Source organism: Rhamphochromis sp. 'chilingali', assembly GCF_963969265.1.
Source record: "Rhamphochromis sp. 'chilingali' genome assembly, chromosome: 15".
NCBI classification, from domain to species: domain Eukaryota; kingdom Metazoa; phylum Chordata; class Actinopteri; order Cichliformes; family Cichlidae; genus Rhamphochromis; species Rhamphochromis sp. 'chilingali'.
In genome coordinates, this window is record NC_137942.1 from 3,917,172 (window position 1) to 3,936,934 (window position 19,763).

General features: G+C 39.6%; 2 protein-coding genes across 3 annotated transcripts; one reads left to right on the forward strand and one right to left on the reverse strand.

Annotated features, from left to right (window-relative positions):
• Positions 1-297: 297 nt before the first annotated feature.
• Positions 298-13,267, reverse strand: map2k4a (mitogen-activated protein kinase kinase 4a). 2 transcript variants are annotated; one of them, XM_080904755.1, is made up of 13 exons: positions 12,705-13,267; positions 11,833-11,868; positions 10,895-10,927; positions 7,166-7,268; positions 6,902-7,076; positions 6,685-6,804; positions 6,471-6,590; positions 6,325-6,376; positions 6,116-6,243; positions 2,310-2,387; positions 1,340-1,488; positions 1,152-1,197; positions 298-1,053 (listed from the first exon to the last, which is right to left on the reverse strand). In XM_080904755.1, exons 1-13 carry the CDS (start codon positions 12,829-12,831, stop codon positions 940-942), a joined length of 1,281 nt encoding a protein of 426 aa, XP_080760881.1. In that variant the 5' UTR covers positions 12,832-13,267; the 3' UTR covers positions 298-939. The 2 variants fall into 2 exon arrangements, with proteins under 2 accessions (XP_080760881.1, XP_080760882.1); XM_080904756.1 differs by lacking the exon at positions 10,895-10,927 and having other exon boundaries at positions 12,705-13,256.
• A 4,376-nt stretch (positions 13,268-17,643) lies between these two features.
• Positions 17,644-19,701, forward strand: tmem220 (transmembrane protein 220). The gene is made up of 6 exons (XM_080904832.1): positions 17,644-17,802; positions 17,880-17,909; positions 18,006-18,066; positions 18,299-18,422; positions 18,655-18,714; positions 19,316-19,701. Exons 1-6 carry the CDS (start codon positions 17,701-17,703, stop codon positions 19,446-19,448), a joined length of 510 nt encoding a protein of 169 aa, XP_080760958.1. The 5' UTR covers positions 17,644-17,700; the 3' UTR covers positions 19,449-19,701.
• The last annotated feature ends 62 nt before the right edge of the window (positions 19,702-19,763 follow it).

The following is a 19,763-nucleotide window of genomic DNA, read 5'->3' on the forward strand; positions in this document are numbered from 1 at the left end:
ACTACCACCCCATTAAACTCCTAAAGTTAAACTACAGTATGAACCAACACAATTACAAGTAAACAGCTAGAAGAAGTAGTTAACAGTATTTGTACACATCAAAAAGTTGTTTAAATCACAGTCATAGTCTGAGCATCTGAACGTTTTGTGCTTTTCTAGATTCACTAGGAATTGTATGGCACATGGCATAATTTAATATATTACATTTTTCTCCTTAAATAGCTGCCTTTTTGCAGGTGCAGGTCACCTGGATCCAGGCAGAACAGACACCGTAAGAGTAAAGAGGCAAAACACACCTTTAACCTTCTCTCTCTTTATTCATAAATCAGCTTAGAGTCCACTGCACAGCGAGCACTGAGTGGACTGCGGGTCCAACATGACTGACTACCAACACTTTTAAACTGCTTTATACCCAGAGAAGCACAGTTCCATTAAGATACCAAACACGATGCTTTCGTTACATGAAGAGGTGGGAACATTTCACAAAGAGCATAATTCCAGTATGTCGAAGAGTCTCCACGATTTTTGGTTCTATAAATACAAGTTCCAGGGTTTTTTTTTCTCCTCTCTTTAAAATCACTGTTACTAAATCACTGAGATGTATCCTGATCAGGATGAGTCATGATTGATTGACTGATTCAGCTGCTATTAATATTTAGGTGACTGTGCGTCTGTGCGTTTGTGAACAAGAAAGAAACAGAAGTGTGTTAATATACAGAAATGACTGAAAGGACACCACTTTTACTGCACGTGGTGCTTTTTTTTTTTCCTTTTCTTTTTTAGGCTTTACAATTCTCTTTTTAACACTGCAATAATGGGACCGAGCAAATTTACACAAGGACTTTTTTTTTTTTTTTTTAATTACTTAGTTATCTCTTTTTGATGCTGTCATTGCAGAGTGGTTTATATTTATGGATGAGTTCCTGTTTCATCTTGCTATCAGTCCATATACATGGGGGAGCTGGGAGAGGCCGGCATCTGATCCATGATCCTGCAGACGTAACCGGCTACGTCGACTGAGCGCTCCTCGTACATCTGAATGAACGGATCTCTCTGAGGTGGATTAAAAAGAAACAAATTATTACATTAACTCAAACTCCTAGAAGAAAAAGAAAAACATGAAAGGTTAGGGTGACTTAACATGAACTCACCAGCAGCTCTTTGTACTTTGGCCTTTTTGATTCATCCTTTGTAAGGCTTGAGACGAAGATGAGAAAGAAAGCAGAGGTGTTAAATTATGGGAGGGTGCAGTTCGGTGATTAATCCACCGGGGGGCAGAAGAGAACACAGCACAGACTACAAAGAGACAGAAATTCTTGTCTATGGAGGTATTTCTTACCACACATTGACAAAGGCGATGAATTTGGGGGAGAAGCGCCTCTCCTCCGAGTTGCTGAGTTGCGGCGGGTCTCCTCTCACCACTTGGGTCAGCTGATCAAACACACTGTTCCACTTTGGGTAGGGAAACCGTCCCGTGGCCAGCTCATACTGAAACACATAGCATTAAAGTTCAAGCACACTGAGAGCGGAAAACTACAAATATGGCGTAAATCCCAACATTTTCTGCAGATTGCTTTATTTCTTAATAAACATTTACTGCATAAAGCATCTTTGTTTAGAGAAGAGAGCAGAGGTGCTACTCCACACTATATTTAAATGTGCTAACAGTTTAAAGGTGAACTTCAGACCTCCAACAATGATTATAGTGCAGGTTTATTGCTCATACTGTATGCACTGTCATCATGGGCCTAATAAAAGAAAGGTCGCGCCGTCTCTGGAAACCATGAGGCTTTCAGCGATTGGCTTTTCTTCCTTTGTTCTGGTCTGTGTGTGCTGAAGGTGCAGTGTGAAGAAGCTGGAGCACCGAGTACAGAGAAGCCTGTGCAAGCAGAGGGAGAACGTGCAGCCTGCATGTGAATCCAGAACCCTCTTATTGTGAGGTTAGGATGCCAACCAGTGTACCACCATACGAGATGTAATCCAAGAAGACTGCTTTTAGAACAAGTCTGCCACATTACCAAAACCAGTCACCACTGTTGTTTTAAACTGTATCTAACAGTTTAATATTCAGTTTGCGAGAAATTTAAGTCTTGTTAAAGTATTTGTTGATTTTTTGGGGAACCCCCCCAAAGCTTAAGGCTGACTCTGCCTTCAATAGGGATTTGTTGCAACGATGCCCTCTGTACACGTTCCTGTGCTTCAGTTTCTAGACCAAAAGAACAACATGCAAAATATGTAATACAATTTCCACAGTCATTTGTCCAGGTTCTTTCAGGACCTGAAGAGACGTAAGAAGAGCTGAAACTCACCAGTGTGATTCCCAAACTCCAGACATCTGAGCGGACATCGTAACCTTGCCGGGACGCGCTGGGGTCTATTCTCTCCGGCTGACAACAGAAACAGGACGAAGCAAGCACCTTTAAATTGAACACTGGTTTTCAAGGAAAAGAAAAGCTCATCAGGGGTTTTTAGTGATGGAAACAAACTACAAACCAGTGGTCCCCAACCCTTTTTGCGCCACGGATTAGTTTATGTCCAACAATATTTTCATGGACGGATAAATACAACAAAATAAAACCAGTACCGGGAACCAAAAAAAAGAACATTTATTCATAACACACAGGAAAATACCCAGGGAAACAGAGTTAACGATAAAAACGATTAAACAAGTAATGATAAAAACCCCCGAAAACCATAAATTTCACACCCGAGCCTCATCTCTCGCGGCCCGGTACCAAACGGGACCGCTGCTATAAACCACACGTGTGTTCATTAAAGATAAAAACAGTCTGAATCACTAACATATTAGCAAGTACATTAGTGAATTAATGTTCTGAGATGATGCATCTATGCTGTTGAACTGCTGAGACAGCTCCTGAGCAGGCTTATGCTCTGACCATAAGAGATAAACAGCGTGTGTCTTGGAGTCTTAGAAAAGGCGTTAACGCAGCTTTGAATCACCTCCCAGGTTGGAAAGGTTTGCCCCTATAATGCAATAACTGTGCTGCAGGCTTTAGACACCAGAGGTCACTGTGAGTGTTCGGTTTAAAACTGCACACCCTTTCTTCCTCAGCGTTAACAGAAAGAAAGCCCACAACCTCCACAGTGCAAGGAAAGAACAAAGGATTACTTTAGTTTGGATTTTAGGATCTAACCCAAGTGTTTCTCTTGCATTTTAAGTTGCACACAAGATGGTAAGAAAGAAATCTGTGCTTCCAAAACCAACAGCTAGCCCTAAGAGCACTAAACCAGCTCATCGCCTCTGGGCATGCTTCCGCCTGCACAACGACATGCCATCAGCTCTGAGGTTCATCAGCTCGCTGCCTCCTTCCTGCCTTGCGAGGCTTCTTCTGACATTATCAACCTTCACTTTGTCTCAGAGCCGCAGAACAGACACGGGAGCAAAGTGCGTCAGAGAGCTGCAGAGATCTCCTGCTGCAGCACTGAGAGGAGGAGGCACCTCGCTGGCCCATTTACAGGCCTGAATTAGAGGCTGATGTCACCCAGCTGAGTGGGACGCTCTGCGCTGCAGCAAGAGGCTGCACGCATCTACCAAGACTTCGTCTACACAACCACTGCACATAACGTTAGTGAAGAAATCATTAGACAGCATTTTTTTTCATATCTGGATTTTCCTCTCCAGTAATCAGATTTGCATCTTTACCCTGAGAAACCAAACTTTATTAGGCTCTGAGCAAATCTGTAAAAGCCGAATAACTGTGCTGGATACAACCACAACCAAACTACTAAAGTAAAGAGAAACTGGTTCAAATTTAATACTTTAAGTATCTACAGAAAAAATAGAAAATTAGCCAAATTATTACAAACTTTATCAGAACCACTAACAGCTGTGAACAAGAGCTACTGGTCCTCTAAAGTCCAACATCCACATGCATCCGGTACAGGCTATAGCCTGAGGTAAAGTGTGTGCTCTGTTCCCAGCTGCACCGAGGTCTGTTTTTCTACGTCACTGAGCCTGTAGTAACCAGCAGCACGGCGGTCACACACCTGGTGTGTGTGCCAGCTGGAAACCAGAAACTGGAGCTGAGATTCCTGCACGCTGAGCTCACAGCCGTGGGAAGCTCCCGGGTAACTTGGTTCATACAGAGTCATGAATGAAGCGCCCTGCCGCGGCCTTTGGGAGAGCGGAGAGCGTGCAGAGGAGGCCGCGTACCGCCGGGTCCTAATATCGCCTAACCAAATTTAGAATGGAAACTGCTGCAGAGAGACAAGGAGGGCTAGGAGGTACGGAGGGTCAGAAGGAGGTGCCCCCCAGCTGACGTAACCCTGCGGCAAAAATAACCTCAAGCGATGATGTCACGATGAGATCACCTCTTTGAAAGCTTTGGTTGCATGCACACACGCAAGCATGTGTACGACACACAGTGTGATTAATGAGAAAAAGCAATGTGACAGATTATTTATCGTCAGATGTTTGACCTGTACATTTAAAAAAAATGTTTATCAGCATTTTAAATAATTTTTCCAAATAATAGCAACAGATCTCCAAATATTCTACTTAAAGTCTCATAAAGAACTAAAAATCCTTAGAAACACATATTCGACTGTTTCTTAAACAATTCATTTTTTCTCCTCTAACAGGATTTCAGGTATTGAGGATGGTGTCTCTGTACAGACTATCATTAAGACCTTCATGTGATAGAATAGGCTGAACTGTTGTAACCTCTGACTGTCTGTCGTTTACAGTCAGCACAAAACCCAGGAGGAACATTCAAGACCAGTAACCTTCTTACTGATAAGTGAAATTATTTAAAATAACCAGTTAATAGTTGATTGGTCCTCATTGTAACTACTCAACAGCTAAGTTCTTGGATTCTACGAGGCACTAGAAACCTTTGAGACTCTGCTTCAAAAATTCTGCAATTTATCAGATTTTGTCAGCTGCACTTTCATGCATCGACTCCATTCTACCACATCCCTGTGCTACTAAATACCAGATCCAATTAAGCAGCACAACACACTCAAAATATGCTGAACACAGGTTACCAAAAAAAAAAAAAAAAAATTGTGGAAGAAGCAAAACTTTTTATTAGAAAGCAGAAAAAGCTTTTTAATGCAGTCGGTGCAGTTTTATGTTCTGGTGATCATTGAAATTAATGCTTCAAATAAGTACCTAGAGGTGCTTCAGCTCATTTCAGGGACTCTGATGTTTATGAAACCTGTTTGAAGCGATCGTTGCCGCGTGACTCGCGTCATTATCCCGATGGCAGCAGCCATTAGAAGATGGTTAACTGAGTCTATTACGAGATGGGTAATTTGCAGGAAAAACACACAGTGAAGGTTCATTGTCTATCCCATCCCCAATCTCCCCAACTATCATTTACCCATAATGCATTTTGTAGCGTATATTACAAGGTCTTTCTCAGCCACTTTAAATTCAACTTTACTGGTGGCACTTTGTTTATTCAGTTATTCATGGTGCTGCAGTCAGGTATACAGAGAGCTTCACAAAAGCCAATTAGCTGTTTTTTGGGGGGTTTTTTTAAACATCCCATTAACCCACCTCTGTCCTGAACTAGACTCTTACTGTGAAAATTTCAAGAGATCAGCAGCTTCAGAGATACCAGAGTCTTTATACAAGGAGAAGACTTGAATAGAAATCTTAGCATGTTTCTATTTAGAGCTCTTCTAAGATGAGCAGGAACAAAGATTTTCAAACCTCATTTAGACCCGATTTTCAGGTAAAATTGCCACAAAAATGAGCCAATTTTGTGTTTTGTTTTGTTTTTTTTATTGAATTTTTCTAGTGATTATAAACATGTTGTTTTAATGTTTCATTAACCACTGAAATTCATGTTATTGGCTCTTTCCAAGTAGCCACAATTTCTTCCATAAGAATGATGGAAATACACAATGACCAACGTTAGACGACACATTTTCTCCATCCTAATGTTTAACTCAAGCTGTGGTATTGTAGATGGCACTACTGGAACATGGCTGGTTCACTGAGTAACAGCATGGATAAGCAGGTGATAAATAAAGTGGACAGTGACTGAAATACTGGTTGGTCAGAGCTGTCATTTTCCATGAAGCTCAATGGACTCAAGCCGATTTGTGGCTAACTCTACTTCGGTAACCTCATCCTGTTACTCACCGCCATGTACGGTCTGCAACCGGCATCTCTGGTTTTGGCGATGGAGTCCACCAGCTGACCGCTGATGCCAAAGTCACACAGCTTTATGTTGCCGTTCCTGTCCAGGAGGATGTTTGACGGCTTAATGTCTGAGTTAAGAGACACGGCTGGTGAAAAGACACGCAATGATCCAAATGCATTACAATGGTGAAAGTCAGGTATCCTCTTACCTCTGTGTATAATTTTCAAGTTTTCTTTTAAGTGGTTAAGCGCCTTCACAGTCTGTAACATGCAAAAACAGAGTTTAGGACAACAAGACGATAATCGGGCTTCTAATATGGATAAAATAAGGAAGACTCAAGTCCAAAAAACTTACAGCTAAAGTTATTTTTCCTAATATTTCTTCTGGAATCACATCATCTAATGAGCCATATACAAACTTGTAAAATTTGTCTAACGAGGTAGCCATAAGTTCCATACAAATCCAGCAGTCCCCCTGAAAAAACAAACAAACAAGGAATATTCAGTCACTTGTTTCCTTTGAGGTGAGACATTATTGTTCATTCTGTAACAAAGTGACTTCATTTCACCTCTCTGAACAGAGCACCATAAAACTGCACGATGTAAGGACAATCACTACTTCTCATAACCACGTCCAAGTCCATCAACAGCTGCTTCTGTTCTCTCTCATCAACTGTTGATCGAATCCTCTGAAAATGACAAAATGCTTCCATACGTATCAAACAGACTCACAGACATCGCTCCCGTGTTCAGTTTTAGCTCAGACAGAGAAAGGGCAATGATCACCTTGACCGCCATGATCTGGTTACTCGGCTTGTGCACCATCTTGTTGACGGAGCCGTAAGCTCCTCGGCCGATCTCGCCCAGATCTTTGAGATCTTCGGCTGTGAAGTCCCAGTGCTGCTCTGGGGAGATCTTCAATTTTCCCGAGGACTCAATGCTGTGTGTCCTCAGCCTCTCTCTGAGAGGGAAGAAAGAAAGAGCCGGCCAAAATAACGAGAAACTGGATGAACTACATTAACAGACAAGCCTGGGGGAAAGCTCACTCACATGTGAGGGTTCTGGAAGGGCGGCCCGGCCGTGTTCAGTGTGAATCTAGTCATGGGTTTGATGGGAGGATTGGCAAAGTTCAGCTTCAGGGCTTTACGTTTACCTGAGCGAGAGAAACATGAATCAAACGCCGATGAAACGACCAAACTCATCCCACACGACAGCTCCGAATGATCAGTGATTGAAAACGATACCAACCATGAAATGAGGCAACACAAGGACTGGGCAGATGATTAAATGCATCCCAACCTCCTGAAATCTATAGATGACATGCTTTTTATAGATTATTGGGATGGGAACTGGCAACCTCTGCAACACCTGCATATTTACAAAAATACTCATCCGCAAGCCTTCGAACATATTGTTGGTAATTTCGCCAATTTTTCTAAACTTAGCTACCCCATGAAAAGACCAAAGAGATGAGTTTGTGAGCGGTGTAGCATTTCTGTTCCATGACATTCTTTATTACTTTCTGGATTCAGTCCATTCATCCATTTTCTTCGTTCTTGCAGTGAGGTTCGAACCACTGCGCTGTGGATTCAATCCACATCCAGAAACTTTTGAAAGGGTTCTTCACGATTGCCTAAATGCAAATCTCAATATTATAAGAAAACCTATTCCATTCAATTTTCTTTATGTAGCTTTAAATCACAACAACGGTCTTCAGACGACCCCCTGTGAGCAAGCACTTGGTGACAGTGAGAAGGAAAAACTCCCTTTCAAAAGGAAGAACTCTCCGCAGAACAAGGTAGAAGGGGAAAAAAAGAAAATAAATATTAATGATAATTTGGAAAAAGTCTAATGTCACCATCTTGAGGTTCTCAACAAAATTAAAAGAATTCAAACTTCATGAACTGCAGGGCCCCAGTTTTACAGATTTATTGCATTCATCTTCATCAGACAACAATGCAAAAAGCACCACCTGAGGTCACATGCTTCTAGTCACATGGATGTTGTTACCAACTGGAACATGAAGACAGAGGTAAACAAATCTGTCTTCAATATCCTTCTGCATCCAGGGATTCAATTCAGGCATGCTGCAGAGAGAATTTTCATCCCCGATAGAGATATGCAGTCTCAAACTGCACAACAGCATTAGCATGAACACACATATTGGAGTTTATTGGATTAAAATGGGATTAATCCACCAATGAAAACAGTCCCCAACAAACGTACAACTTTTCCAGTTTAAATAATGTCTGCTTAAAACCACACTGGCTGTAGCTTTTGGGAAATCGATAAAAACACAGGACGTTTTTATTTCTATTCAGGTTTGCTGACAGCTCAGTCAGTTACTTTGGTCTTTTCATGGGAACAATACAACCCTCACCCAACCACATTTTTCATAAAGCTCATAATAATGGAATTAAAAAGAAAAACATGGTGGGTCCGATAAGATGCATTCTAAAGTCAGAAGTTTTATAGATTTGGAGTACTAGATTGTCTTTGTACGGGAAGCAGACAATCTTGTAATATTTCCATGTTGAAATCCAGACGGGGTTTTTCCTGGCTGACTAGACACGTAAGCATGACTGAGTAACAAACAGAAGGCAATGAGTTATCTTGATTAAAAGATCAGCGCACTTTCCTAATGTTTGTATTTTTTGTGATTTTTGAGGAAATGGACAAAAAAAAAAAAAAATCTGATAATAACACTAAAAAGTTTACTTGGAAAAACAAGTGAATGAATCTCTTTTTGAATAAATCTACTTTAATCAAAAAAATGCAAATAAATAAGTGAGTGGAGCAACCTCACTGACTCAACTGCAAGCAGGCTGATACTGGTGTACAGTCAGTTGCCAGTTTAGTATCATTAGCTAAAACTGAAACGATCTACTTGAGCAGTCCTGCAAAAAATCCTCCCTCGTGAAGGTCGTTCAGACAGCTGTTCTAAGCACTCAATGTTGCCTCATCAAAACAATCAGGGTACATCAAACAACAGAAAAACCAATCAGTCCTGGTAATATAATGGGTATGCATCTTTATAATTTACAACTCATACATAGTAAAGAGGTGGGGCTTTTCAAAGTAAATCTGATATCTCCATGATGACACTTGATGATGTATAATAATCTTTAAAAAAAACAACACCTTAAAAGTGAAAGAATGAAGATGATTTCAGGGAAATCTATGTTATTGCTTTACACAGGTGTTTGATCTGCAGGTACTGATATAAATGTGGTGGCCTAAATAATAGAAAAACCTGTAGGTACAATGCATCCTTGAGTTAAATCCAAAGTCATCTGGTCCTCTGTTACCTACGACATTCTCCAGAGACCAAAGACACAAAATAACCAAGATCCATTGGATGACAGCACCTTTCAACTCTGGGTCTAGGGGGCCACAACAGCAGAACATGGCCTAAGAATAAGTTTTCCCCGATTGGAGACTCTGCCAGACACTCCCAGACGACCCTCAATCTGCAGTTGGATGCGACAGACCTCATACACAAGCTCTAGCTTCTTTCTTCATAAGAGGGGTGGCGTTCCATGTCCCTAACACCAGTCAGGGCAGCCGTGGACCAGACGACAAGGGCCTCCACTCAATCCGCAAGTAACCAAACCCCTACAGCTCCTCACGCAGTTGGTAGGAGTCGTAGCGGGTACTATAAAGAGGAGGATTTACTGCAGGACTGCTAGATTGGACCGTTTGGCTGTACAGACCAAATAAAATAGCAGATGAATGCAAACTAGGCACAAAAACCAGTGAGAAATGATCATGTCACTGTTTATGTTTCTCATAATCATAACTTGCATTACCATCTGGCTTTGTGCAAAACTAAGAATTTAAAGACTCAAATTTCCAAAGCATGTCAACAGTAGATGAAAAAATACCCAGACACTGATGTTGATGCAGAGACAGAAATCCAGCATGCTGCTTAAACCACCTCCACTTACAATGCAAACAGACCAACCCAAAGATAAACATGAAGGGGGGTGGTGGGGGGGGGGGGGGGGGGGGGGGGGGGGGATGTAAGAAAGAAAAAAATAAAATGAAATATATATTGGGAAACATGCTCCTCAGGCCAACTGCTCTGATTTCACCTTGAATCGAAGGACAGCTCACTCCACCCAAAATACCACAGGAATGCGAGTGCTGAAATTCCACTAGGTTTCAATGGAAGAAGTTGTGTGAAATGACAACTTCACAGTGTGCGTACCTTGTCTCGACAAGAAAGGGCTATGCTGGAGTGCACCAATGCCAAGGGGAGGGGAAAAAAAGTAACACACAACACTTATACAGGCACTACTTATGCTGGTTAGTTGCACACTGAAAACCAGCCAGGTAGAGCTTCCATTGCACTTTTTAAACTGGTGTTTCTTTGGTTGGCAGAAGGGGGAGAGGGGGGTCCGTTGAGAGATCTCGTGCCAAAATATCAATGGAAGCTCTGAATTTTAGGCTTGTGCCGACGAGAACAGACACGCTTTTCCTGGAAGTGTGTCTGACAAAAAAATAAAAATAAAAGTATTTTTGCGCAGCACAAAAATCCTGACGTGGACAAAACAAACAACATTTCTATAACTGCATGCGTCTGTAGCCTGATATATCCTGATATCTGAAAAGGTCATATTAAAAGCATCAGGTACCGGCACAAGCCTACTTGAACCCATCAGAAGTTTTGACTCAGATTAGTGAAGAACAGCAGGACAGACTCCCCCATACCAGACTGTCAGGCAGAAACAAAGGGATGAGAACTGTTGGTGCTGAAGCAAAAGAGATTTGGCTTACTTGGGGGAGCTCCAGACAGGTTTATCTGAAACCCTAGAGGTGAGAAGACAGCTTTTTATTTTTATTATATTTCACCTTCCATATGCCAGCCTGTGTTATATACCTCAAGAGATAGACTACTACTTTGTCAGTTTTGACTTTGACATCCCAACAACTCAAAAGCCCGAGAAGCAATTTACAAAAACTGCCCTGGCTTTAGTTTCGGAGCTGTCAAACATTCGGGTGCATCTATCGCAGGTTAAATGCATTTCCTGAATGGCAATGCACTGGCATGCACGCATGTTTATGAGCCAAGCACTTGGAGCAGGATGAGGTGTCAGTCAGTGAAGAAGGAAAAATGGCCTGCAGGTAAAACTAAAAAGGAACGAGCATGACTTATGATCGTGAAATTATTTGAACTTAAAAACAACAACAACAACAACAACAAATGTGTACATAAATAAAACACTTTTGTTTTTCCTCTTAGGACAGCTCACCATCCATCAGCATCACGGGAGGAGTTAGGAATCGTTAGTTAGCAGCATTAAAATGAAAGATGAAATACAGTCAGGGAAAAGTAAACAGAGACAGGATTACGTGACGTAAATGTAAATATAAAAATTAAACAATCAAAGCACTTGAAGGTTATGTTATCGCTAACGTTAGGCTTAATTAAAGTGGCATAAAGTTTATTATTGTGACATCTACGAGGGCTGAAAAATGCATGCATCTCATTTACACTGATTACATTAAAGTGAAATACACCTAATTCCAATCAAGCAATATTCACCTTCATGATTCAGGGATTCTTACATCAGTATATTGTGAGATTTATTTTCTAAATCAGAGTATGTAATAGCTGTTTCATTTTCCCAAGAATTTACTATCCAGATTAAACACTGTATTTTTAAAGTCATCTGCTTATCTGACTCTACTAAGTCAAGGAAATGTGTAGCTACCTGTTTCACTCTGACATCTCCAGCAGGTGTTGGACTCTGAAAGTTAAAATGAGAGACTGTTTGTACAAAAACCACAGCATAGGTAAAGAGCATTTTCGTGTGGTGGTGCTGAGAAAGCCTTCACTACTGTCTGCACAAGCAAGTATGGAGATGTGCTGCACTGAGTTGCATAAACCTGCTGCTTAATAGATCTGCAAATAATGCATCCAATATAACTAAACTCCAATAACGAATCCAGCTATTTAACTTACGTTATTTCCATCAACGTACAGCAAATACTTCTGAGAAAATCTTAATCGCTGGGCGTTTTGATAAAGTCAGCCTACGTAACACTAACATAACTGAGGTGCAAGCCACCGTGTACGTGTGGAAGATCATCTTGAATGTCAAGAGTGCTGCAACCCAAGTGCATTCAGAAACACTGCTCTAATCTAAGCTGAACAATGTCCCTCCACTGTCTGTGTTATTTACCAACATAAATATTTTAATAGGTTTATGTACGATAAAGAAATATCACCGCTAGCTAAAATTGCCTGTTTTTGTAATGGGACTTGGCGAGATTATGTCCAGGCAATAGAAAAACAGGATGCAACGGGGCAATAAAACACCAAAAAATGGTAACAAGGACATTTAACTCGTTAGCAAAGAAATAATAAATTGATTATTTTTCCAATTGGGGAACTCGGCAATAACAGCTCTCCTGTCTGAGGGGGGATGCTAGTCCGCTCCCTTGGGAATGTTTTTCAGTCCTGGGAGTAGCCTGAGCCTCCCACGGCTAGCCTTGCTAACATTAACCTTCACTGCAGCAGAATGTGAGCCCTCCCCTCCTCCTCCAGCTTCACCAGAATATTTTCCCACCGCCTCCCACTTACCCTGCATGCTGCTCATGGTGGTAATGTGCTGGGACTGGGACTGCTGGTGTGCTCCTGCGTTGTTGCTGCTGGGTGTTGTTGAGTTGTTAGGGCTGGGAGTCGCCATTGTTGTGTGTTTGAATTCCATCAGCAGCACCCGGAGCTGCAATGCAGAGACTCGGAGAGCAACTTCACTCCCTTCCCCACGGCCACTCTAACCGTTGCTAGGCTAACAGCCGCAAAAAAAGGCAGGCAGCGGCGCTTGAAATGCCGTAAATTGCTACAGCTTTTTAAAACGTCAGGGCTACGTTAAAGGCCACCTTTGTACCAACGTTAAAAAAAACAAACATACAGCCAGCTAGGCTAACTAAACTGGCTATCCCAGAGGCTTTACGACCCGCAATCAGCTGACCAAATGACACGGACATGTCAACACCCACTGTTTGGAGGGCTAACAGTGCCAACATGAAATGCGTCGATAAATAATTCATTATCCCTGACGTTCTCACACTGCAGGCGAAAGCGCACCAAATCCGATTTTTTTGACCCTATGCGACCCATATCCGATCATGGTATGACAGTGTGAACGGCACAAATCCGATATTTTCAAATCCGATCTGGGTCACTTTCGTATGTGGTACTGAATCCGATACATATCCGATGTTTTAGAAAGCGACTGCTGTTTGAACGGTCATGTCGCATTAAATCCGTCTTTTACGTCACTGACACAAGACAGACGCCAATTATCAGCACCGGAGAAGCGCCTGAGAAGACATCGCGAACGCTTCCTGGCCATCCAGTGTAGATGTCAGTGAAACTGTTGGGAAGACAACGTAAACATTTTATTTGTACTGTATAATCTGCAGATTCTGACAGAAATCTGCAGCTATCCTTTGAAGCACCGCTCCTCTCTAAAACAGCAATAAGGATCATTATTAGGTTATTTACATTATTATGTAAATAACAAAATAACTTAAAGTAAAAATTGGGAAACGTAAAGTCCGAAGTCTTTATATTAAGGGCCATCAGTCAAACAATACTGTTTGGTCTGGGTCTAAACAGCGCGTTGTGTGACATCTTCTTTTGCGCATGCGGGCCGCTTTGAGCGTTCACACTAGAGCGCGTTCGCATTTTATCTGTAGTGTGAACAAGCAGACAAAAAAAATCGGATTTGATCAAAAAATTGGAATTGAGCATTAAGACCTGCAGTGTGAACGTAGCCTAAGTGAACGGACATAAACACTGGACTCATTTGGAAGACGGTGGTGAAAAACGGTACACCAGTATATTAGATATAATATGATAATTAATCAACAGACTGTTCTGTGTAGATCTCTCCTAAAAATACTATAAATGTGTACATAACTCTCAATTCTCATTGAAAAAGCCCTTTTCATATTCATTTGTTTGTTGTTATTTGTTGTTTGTTAGACTTTCAACACTTATAACAGACAGCTCGTGTTTAGAATACAGTTGACTAAATTTTGATAACAAATATTTTTTTTAATCTGGCATGATATCACTCTTCAGCATCTGCTGGTCCAGATGTTTCTGAAAAGGTTCTGAGTTCTTTCCCTGCATTCAAATATTTTCAGTGTCAGTTAATTGATGTTAATTAATTAATTGAAAATAAAACGCTATAAAGAAGTATAATACAATCTGAACATCAGGTATAAAAACAAGCAAGTGACACAATTTAAAATATACTGACAGTGCTCCACTGAAACTGTCCAGTGCAAGATTAACTTTGATATCAGCAAAACTTATTTGTTGTTGAAGAAATAAAACACTGAAATGAAGAAAACATCACCTGTTTGATATCACCTAAGAGGAGTAAATCCAGTTTTTCCATCCATTTAGAGATTAGGGTGAGTGCTTTGGAAACAGAGTGCTGGGAATAGACTTCTTTTCAGGTGTGCCAATTAGGTGAGATCTGACAGCCTGGGCAGCTCATAGCTGCTAAGGCAAACTGGGTGTTAGGCTAACCACAGATTTCCAAAAACAATGGAGCACTTCTCCAAGTAGACTCTACATTGACAAATCATTTAGACATTTGAAGATCGTGTCACTACATTCACAACTAAAAAATAAATAAAAATAAGAAAAAAAACCAAAGTGTATTTGGTGAATGTAACAACAGAAAAAGCATTTGACTTGCACTTTGTCCCACGATCCTCCATCATTACCAGTTGGGATTTGGGATACCTGGCAGCCAAGTGGACACCAACACTAACTGATTGTGGCAGTCATCCATTCTCTGTCTTGACTTGCTGTACAGGGTAACCATATGCTAGAGTCTGTTGGCGATTGACAGCGTAAATTATTCCATGATGCACTGCAGCACAGGAAATACAAAATAATAAAACAGTGAAATAACTCAGTATGTTTTCAAATAAAATGAATGGATATTTATTAAATCAATTATATTGTATTGTATTGTATTTATTTACGGCTTGATTTCATTCATGTAACTTCATTTATTTATTTAGTTATGTCATTTTGGCACCTTTGTCCCTCCATACATAAGTAGCGGTCGACTCGCGAGCAGCAGACAGAACCGACGTTCAACGGAGTTTGTTTCAAAATAAAATACAGCAGTGCTTGGCTAAAATGTATTGGGAGTCACATCAATGTCCTTAAGAGATATTATAAGCAGGAGATATGACACAGAATCCTGAATTACATTTTATGGAATAAGTGAAATTTAATTGAAATTAAACTGAAATTGAGGGAAATTGACTATATTAGATTAAAAATAAGTATCTAGTGGAGTTTCACCTCATTTTAGCTCACTGCCACATTGATTAAACCTGTTTGTGACTCAGTGTGCTTTCAGTGTACTATCCTGCAGAGTGTGTAAAAGCGTGCCAAGAATCAGCCTTCACAGCTGTACATAAAAACATCCAAATTACCAAAAATTACCAAAAATTCTTATATAGTTCTATATTGTGTATTTTGTTGTACAGTCATTTTATTTTCAACTTTAATTTATATATTTTATCTTATTCTTTCCCAGTTAAATTTACCCTTCATTCTAATTTGTGTTGTACAGTTATTTCATTTTTAACCTTAATTTATATTTTATTCCTTCCTAGTTAAATTTACCCTTTTTAATTTTTCGTATTTATTTCCTTTCTTATTCATAGCCTTTTCCTTTTTTGTTTTCTTTAGGTCACGAGCAGTTGTCCAAGCATTTCACTACATATCGTACTGTGTATGACTGTGTACGTGACAAATAAAATTTGAATTTGAATTTGAAAAAGCTTTTGAACATGTTGCCCTTCTTCCTGGAATAATCTACAAGCTTCAGGCTGGATACATGTTAAAATAATAGTGTCTAAGGTTGCACTGAAGTTCATCTGAGGTGAAACCTTTTTGCTTTTTGTTTTGAGCTGGATGCTGTGTTCACTCCTTATACTTCTTATAGATCACAGTTAATTTAGATAATTCTCGAAATAAATGCATGGTACATTTAAATTAATATTCAGGGCACACTTGATTGTCACAATATAAGAAAAAAAAGTAAAATGTAAAACAGGCAAAAAAATCAGTGAGAAGTGAAAGAGCAGTGACCCATGACCAGCACCTGCTAAACTGTCTTGTGTTGCTGCTTCGCTGCACCTGCTGTCACTTTGATTTGCACCAACGTAATAGATTCCCAATGCTGTGTGCACACGTGTAAATCAAGTTATTATGTATTTTAATGCCATTTTTACCACATACAAGCAATGTCAAAGCTACAGTTAAATTTTATGGGCTTGAAACATCTAAACAAATGAAACTTTACTAGTATAATATAAGAGTCTGAGTCTGCTGATTTAATACAAAAGTGTTAAAGTAGTGTTTACACATTTATATTTAACAAAAGAAGAAGAATGAAACAAAAAAATAAAAAAAAATCTAAGCAGCTTTGTTTGCTTTGTTTGCTTTAGTTTAGATTTTCAGACATTTTTCTTTCTTTTCTGGTCTTTGTTCTGACCAGTGACAAGGTTTATACTCATGGTACTTTTATTTTGTAAAGATATCATAAATCTTTGCAGCAACACCTCCGCCCAGCCACCATATTGGTGCGGGGAACTACTGTAATTCCTAGTGCATTATTAAGGCATATAAATATATATCATAACCGGGATCTCCATTATTAAAAGGAAAAATATTTCATGTCAGAAACGTCAGAAACTGGAGACAAATAAATGCAAACCTTCAAGTTTTCATATTAAAACACACACAGAGAGAAAGAGCTTCTGTAAAATGATATTTAACTGCATGCTTTGTGTAAGTAATGTCGAAACATAGCCTGTTCCTTTTTGCGGTTTTATTTTGAACATGTTAAAATAACACAACAACAACAATGACAACAAAGAAAAGACAAAAATACAATAAATCAAACCTAACATGAGGAAAACAAAACAATCCTCATCCTGATAAAGCATTTAAAGGATTTAGATCATATTTCCCTGCTGTGGAGAACTTTATCAGCATCTTCACAGTAGCAGAATATGGAAAATTGTCCCGATTCCATCTTTAACTGGTCTCAGAACCCCGCTGCAAGATGGCGGCGGCAAGGACGCGTCTGATTAATCGGATAAGGCGTGTCTTCTAGCAGACTAACGTCATTGCGGACTTTTGAAATGTGTGCTCGATTTATCGATCAAGGTGTCCAGGAATAAAAGGGTGCCAGGTTTATTTGATGCTTACGTACACGTTTGTTTGTTTTAGAAGATGCTTGCGGGATATGACACATTAAATTAACAACTTTAATTACTTTTTTGTGCAAATTATGGAAAATTAAACAAAATAAAAAGTAAATATATAAATAAAATAAAGAAACAACGCGATAGTGAGTGTCGTTTACACCGCCTGTGATCGATGCATCCGTCAGCAGACGTGATATATATCGAACGAACCCATCACGGTTTTGACCAATTTGACAGCCTTGCGGAACTGCAGGTGCGCCTGCTTTAAAACGTGTGCACGTCCCGTTGGCCCGGGCGGGGAAGTGAAACAATAAGCAGCTATGGGAGAAGTTTGTAAGGAGAGGAAGCCGTGGCTTCGTGTTGTTTGGCAAATCTGCAACGTTTTCATGTGTTTGTTCTTCGCTCTGGCGTCGTACGTCCAGGTGAGAGTTTGATTTTTTGTCTTCTCAGCACTTCTTTGAACTGTGATCAATAACTATGTCCTGACTTCCCGCTGCAGATCAATGATCCAGATGCAGGTTTATGGATGGTAAGATTACACAAGAGTACACTTTTTTTTGGTCCATATTTTTAGACATTTTGATCTTTTTGCACAGTTTATTATAAACACCACCCTCTTTTTCAGGCTGGTTACGGCGTCCCTGCAGTCCTGAGTGCGTGTATTGTTGTGAAGCCTCATGTGACAGGTACAGGGATGAGTTTGGAGTCATTTGCCAGTAGATGCTTCGCATATTAACAATAAAGTCCTCATATTAACGTGCATGAAGCTGGTATCTTACGTTGCTGCTGAACTTTACTCGTGCATTTCCCCAGTGCACGTAGCGCCACCCTGCGGCTGTATCCTGACCGTGCAGCTCGTTGCAGAGTTAGGGTTGTGATTTCAATTGTTTGCCTTCATTATTTTTGTTTCCTTTTCAGAGACTTTGCCCTGGAGGCGTGTTGCTGACCTTCATGTGCTGATTTCCAGTGCGATCAGTGCCATGTTGGGATGGACGCTCTACAAAGAGCAAATCACACAGATCTTCCAGAAGGAGGAGGGCAGGTACGCCACACCTCACCTGATCTGAGAAAAACAAATCGTTTACGCATTTTTAGGCTCTCCATTCAAAAAAATGTGCTGCCTATCAGACGGTATAACTATAATGAAGCTTCACTTCATTAAAGGCATTCTGCTGTATCATTATAGTTTAATTCTGTATGAAACACTAATGTAACATATTTTGCAGATTATTATTTTTATACATGGATATTTGATATAGTTTTTATCCCTTTAGAGAATTTTCAGGTCTCGTTTTGACTGCAATTTGGCTCCTCCTGTGTCGCCACTCTGGAAGGTAACAGATTTAGTTTGAATCTCATTTCCATCTTATACTGAGAACTTTACAAAATATTTTTGTCTTTTGTTGTTTCTTAACTTTTTGATTATTTTTTATATATATATATATATATATATATATATATATATATATATATATATATATATATATATATATATATATATATATATATATATATATATTTTTTTTTTTTTTTTAACTTTCAAAAAACTTAACTTTATATAGTTTTTTTCTCTGTGTGTGTCTGTATGTGTATATATAATATATTATAATAATTACTGTGAGATTTTTTTTTTTAGAAAAACAATTTAATCCTAGTGATTTTTCTGTTCATTTTTCTGAGGTAAACTCAGAGAATATCCAAATGTTACCTCATATTTTTGTGTCAAAAGAATATCCTCTTCATGTTTTTGAAAATTTAATCTCAGCTAATAAATTTAGCATTGTTAATTTTTTTTCTTTTTGTTTGTTGTTTTTGTTGTTGTTGTTCTTTTTTCTGCCTACATTGAGCCTATAACTCAACCATACTTTTTTTGTCCTTTATATTTCATCTGCTCTCTGTTTTCCTTTCCTCCCCCTCATCTCCTCATTTTGTCAGAGCTCCTGTCGGGATACTCAGAGTCTCCACAGCTGCTGCCATCACAGTCTTCCCATTTGTGGCCTGGCTTTATTACCACATCAACAAGGATCTGAGATCAGACTGGCCTTCACACTGTACGACTGCCATTTAGACATCAGCCTGTTTTGGCTGATGAAACATGATTAAACACAAATCTATGACAGCTAAAATGCACTGATCCGTTTGAGTTTTTATTGAACACTTATGTAAAATAATTAATAAAAATAAAAAAGTTTATTATTTAAACTTTATCTTCTGTTAAATCAAATGTAATTTTCAAGTTAAATAAAATAAAGTGAATTTAAGACCAGTCTAGTCTAAAAGTAAACCTTTTCCATTCTTCGGGTGGCAGCATAGACACGGCCAAAAGAGACAGTAGAAGAAGAAGGTTGTGACGTATTTTCCTGTGTTTAGTAACCGTTCCCCG